At 36.8% G+C, this 3611-nt stretch overlaps 1 protein-coding gene across 3 annotated transcripts in view; it reads left to right on the top strand.

Annotated features, from left to right (window-relative positions):
- Window positions 1-3611, top strand: part of ARHGAP42 (Rho GTPase activating protein 42) — a 289662-nt gene that overhangs the window by 204550 nt on the left and 81501 nt on the right. For all 3 annotated transcript variants that reach the window (XM_024115293.3, XM_024115292.3, XM_055091433.1), the window contains one exon: window positions 1497-1598. In XM_024115293.3, the coding sequence (XP_023971061.1) occupies window positions 1497-1598 (102 nt within the window). The remainder of the gene's footprint in view (window positions 1-1496; window positions 1599-3611) is intronic.

Here is a 3611-nt window from a genome sequence, read left to right as displayed (position 1 = left end):
AATCTGAATGAGATCCTTGCCAGGTAGAGTAATCTTCGTTGTAGGTTCTTCCCTTTCATCACTTTAAATATGTCATGCCACTCCCTTCTGGCTTGTAGAGTTTCTGCTGAGAAATCACCTGTTAACCTTATGGGAGTTCCTTTGTATTTTATTTGTCCTTTTTCCCTTGCTGCTTTCAATAATTTTTCTTTGTGTTTAATTTTTGCCCATTTGATTACTATGTGTCTTGGTGTGTTTCTCCTTGGGTTTATCCTGTATGGGACTCGCTGTGCTTCCTGGACTTGGGTGGCTATTTCCTTTCCCATGTTAGGGAAGTTTTCGACTATAATCTCTTCAAATATTTTCTCCGGTCCTTTTTCTCTCTCTTCTCCTTCTGGGACCACTATAATGTGAATCTTGTTGCGTTTATTGTTGTCTCAGAGGTCTCTTAGGCTGTCTTAATTTCTTTTCATTCTTTTTTTTTTATTCTGTTCTGCAGCGCGTTTATTGTTGTCTCAGAGGTCTCTTAGGCTGTCTTAATTTCTTTTCATTCTTTTTTTCTTTATTCTGTTCAGCAGCAGTGAATTCCACCATTCTGTTTTCCAGGTCATTTATCTGTTCTTCTGCCTCAGTTATTCTGCTATTGATTCCTTCTAGTGTAGTTATCATTTCACTTATTGTATTGTTCATCTCTGTTTGTTTGTTCTTTAATTTGTCTAGATGTTTGTTAAACATTTCTTGCATCTTCTGGATCTTTGCCTCCATTCTTTTTCCAAGGTCCTGGATCATCTTCACTATCATTATTCTGAATTCTTTTTCTGGAAGGTTGCCTATCTCCACTTCAGTTAGCTGTTTTTCTGGGGTTTTGTCGTGTTCCTTCATCTGGTACATAGCCCTCTGCCTTTTCATGTTGTCTATCTTTCTGTGAATGTGGTTTTTGTTCCACAGGCTGCAGGCTTGTAGTTCTTCTTGCTTCTGCTGTCTTCCCTCTGTTGATGAGGCTATCTAAGAGGCTTGTGTAAGTTTCCTGATGGGAGGGACTGGTGGTGGGTAGAGCTGACTGTTTCTTTGGTGGGCAGAGCTCAGTAAGAGGCATCTTTTTTGTGGCTTGGAAATATTATCATTCCTTGAGAAGAGTGTGAAAGTGGTTCTCTAAACTGGTTGTATATTAACTCAATTGAATCACCAAAAAGCCTAAAAGAGACGTTTTCTCTTGGTCCTATCCCAGGTCAGAATTTCTTGTTGAGAATCAGCTATAAAGTGTTCAAAGGGATTCTACTGTAGGCAGCCTGCCCCTTCCATACTATAGTTCCATGAACTTCTTTGAGAGCAGAATACATACTCAAATGATTTTGTTTCAAATCCTTCTTCCTACTCTACTTCATCAAGTTTTGCACATAGTTGAAGCTCACTAAATCTTTATTAAATAATTTCAGTGGATGTTTGATGGGATGGTGGAAATCAAGGTTTTCTTGATTCTCTAATTTGAATGTTTTGTTGTTTTTGTGATCTCCTAGGATGGAAAGAAGAAATTTGACAAGGAGAGTGAAAAATACTATTCTATTCTTGACAAGCATTTAAATTTGTCTGCAAAGAAAAAGGAGTCTCATTTGCAGGAGGTAAGTTTTTCCAAATGAAATGTGGAAAGGGCATTAGCATTGTCATATGAAGTCCAGATTTCGAAAAGTAGACATTATCTCAGAATCTGCTCCTCTTTAATAAAATAATGATAACAAAAATATTTAAGTTGAGCACTTACTACCGACAGGCACTGTGCCGAGCATTTTACATGCCTTGTGACATTTAATGTTAACAGTTCTAAGAGAAAGATTAGTTTTTCCTTCAATAATGAGAAAGAGTGAAACAAGGCTATTTCTATTTCTTCTTGTTGGGCATATTTTAAAAAGCAGGACCTGTCAAATTCATGTTATAGCATTTATATTAAGTTTAAAATATCTGTTTTTAAGGTGTTGCATCAACATTAAGGGGAAAAAAGATACATATACAACTACACGTTTTAAAATCTCCATTATTTTATGTCAATTTTCTGAAAGAACAAGTCAACAGTCAACATTCCTTATATGCATATACTAACGTGTGCAGTGTATGCATATAAGGAATCCATTTCTTCCTTTTTTCTGAAAATTTCTTCTCATTGGTAGTGTTTCAACTATAATTAGTCAAATCGAATAGTCCTTTTACTGAGGAATAGTGATGGGTATGTTTTTTTAAAAAAAGGCTCTCTTGGCTTTCATCTTGGCAGCAACCAAATCTTGACACACCATCCATCATTCCCCCAGTGTACAGTGGTGTTTCTCAGCGCTGAGCTGGGAGTTGTTGAGCTAGTTCCCCTACAGCTCATCACTGCTCTCCAGCCCTTCATAGGGAATCTTGTACTGTGCTGAGCCTCCTTTCATCTCTTCTTCCTCTCCTCTCTGTACTTCTAGGGACTGTGGTGGGGAACCTCTTTCAAATGCCTCCTCCTGATCCTCTAGCAAAGCCACCTCCCTTCCTGAGCAGTTTTTCAAGTACAGTCTGGTCCTCTGCCCTCCTTATTCCTATTCTTCTTTTCCTGACCTCCATATTCAGCCATAAAGCATGCTTAACGAGTTAGAGTTCAAATGCAGTGGAACAGTAGTCCAAAAGGCATGGGAGGGTTGCTTCTGATTCCTTTTTTCTATACTCTTATGTTCCCCTAGAGGGAATTGAATTTCTTCACTTAAAAATGTTTAATGTTGGGAAGTTTTGTTATTTAAATATGTGTTCATTATAATGAATATCTTGTTTTTAACACCTGCTGTTAAAATAGGACAATTTAATATACAGCTGTGGGCCTATGGAAAGGTTTTGGGGCTAAAGTGAAATGGAGAAAAATCTGTTATTAAGGAAAATTATATTTTTAATTTTCATGGACATATTTAATCTTATGAAGTACTATGTTGTTATTTAATATTATGTTCACATATTCCAGACTTCTTAAATGCTCACATATCTCTTTAAACATTGCATTAGAATAAACCTAAGAGAGAATGCAGTATGTAGATGAAGTAGAAAGGGCTCCCCTAATTGTAACCATCATGTACCAAAGGCCATGACCAAGTACCATTTTAAAAATCAACTGCCTCAGAACACTCTTTGACATAAATCACAGCAAGATCTTTTTTGACCCACCTCCTTGAATAATGAAAATAAAAACAAAAATAAACAAATGGGACCTAATGAAACTTAAAGGCTTTTGCAAAGCAAAGGAAACCATAAATAAGCTGAAGAGACAACCTTCAGAATGGGAGAAAATATTTGCAAATGAAGCAACTCACAGAGGATTAATTTCCGAAATGTACAAGCAGCTCATGCAACTCAATATCAAAAAACAAACAACCCAATCCAAAAATGGGTAGAAGACCTAAATAGACACTTCTCCAAAGAAGATACACAGATTGCCAACAAACACTTGAAAGAATGCTAACATCACTAATCATTAGAGAAATGTAAATCAAAACTACAGTGAGGTATCACCTCACACCAGTCAGAATGGCCATCATCAAAAAATCTATAAACAATAAATGCTGGAGAAGGTGTGGAGAAAAGGGAACCCTCTTGCACTCTTGGTGGGAATGTAAATTGATACAGCC

The sequence above is a fragment of the Physeter macrocephalus genome, chromosome 16 (genome assembly GCF_002837175.3).
Source record: "Physeter macrocephalus isolate SW-GA chromosome 16, ASM283717v5, whole genome shotgun sequence".
Taxonomy (NCBI): Eukaryota; Metazoa; Chordata; class Mammalia; order Artiodactyla; family Physeteridae; genus Physeter; species Physeter macrocephalus.
This window is presented reverse-complemented; position numbering and strand designations above follow the sequence as displayed.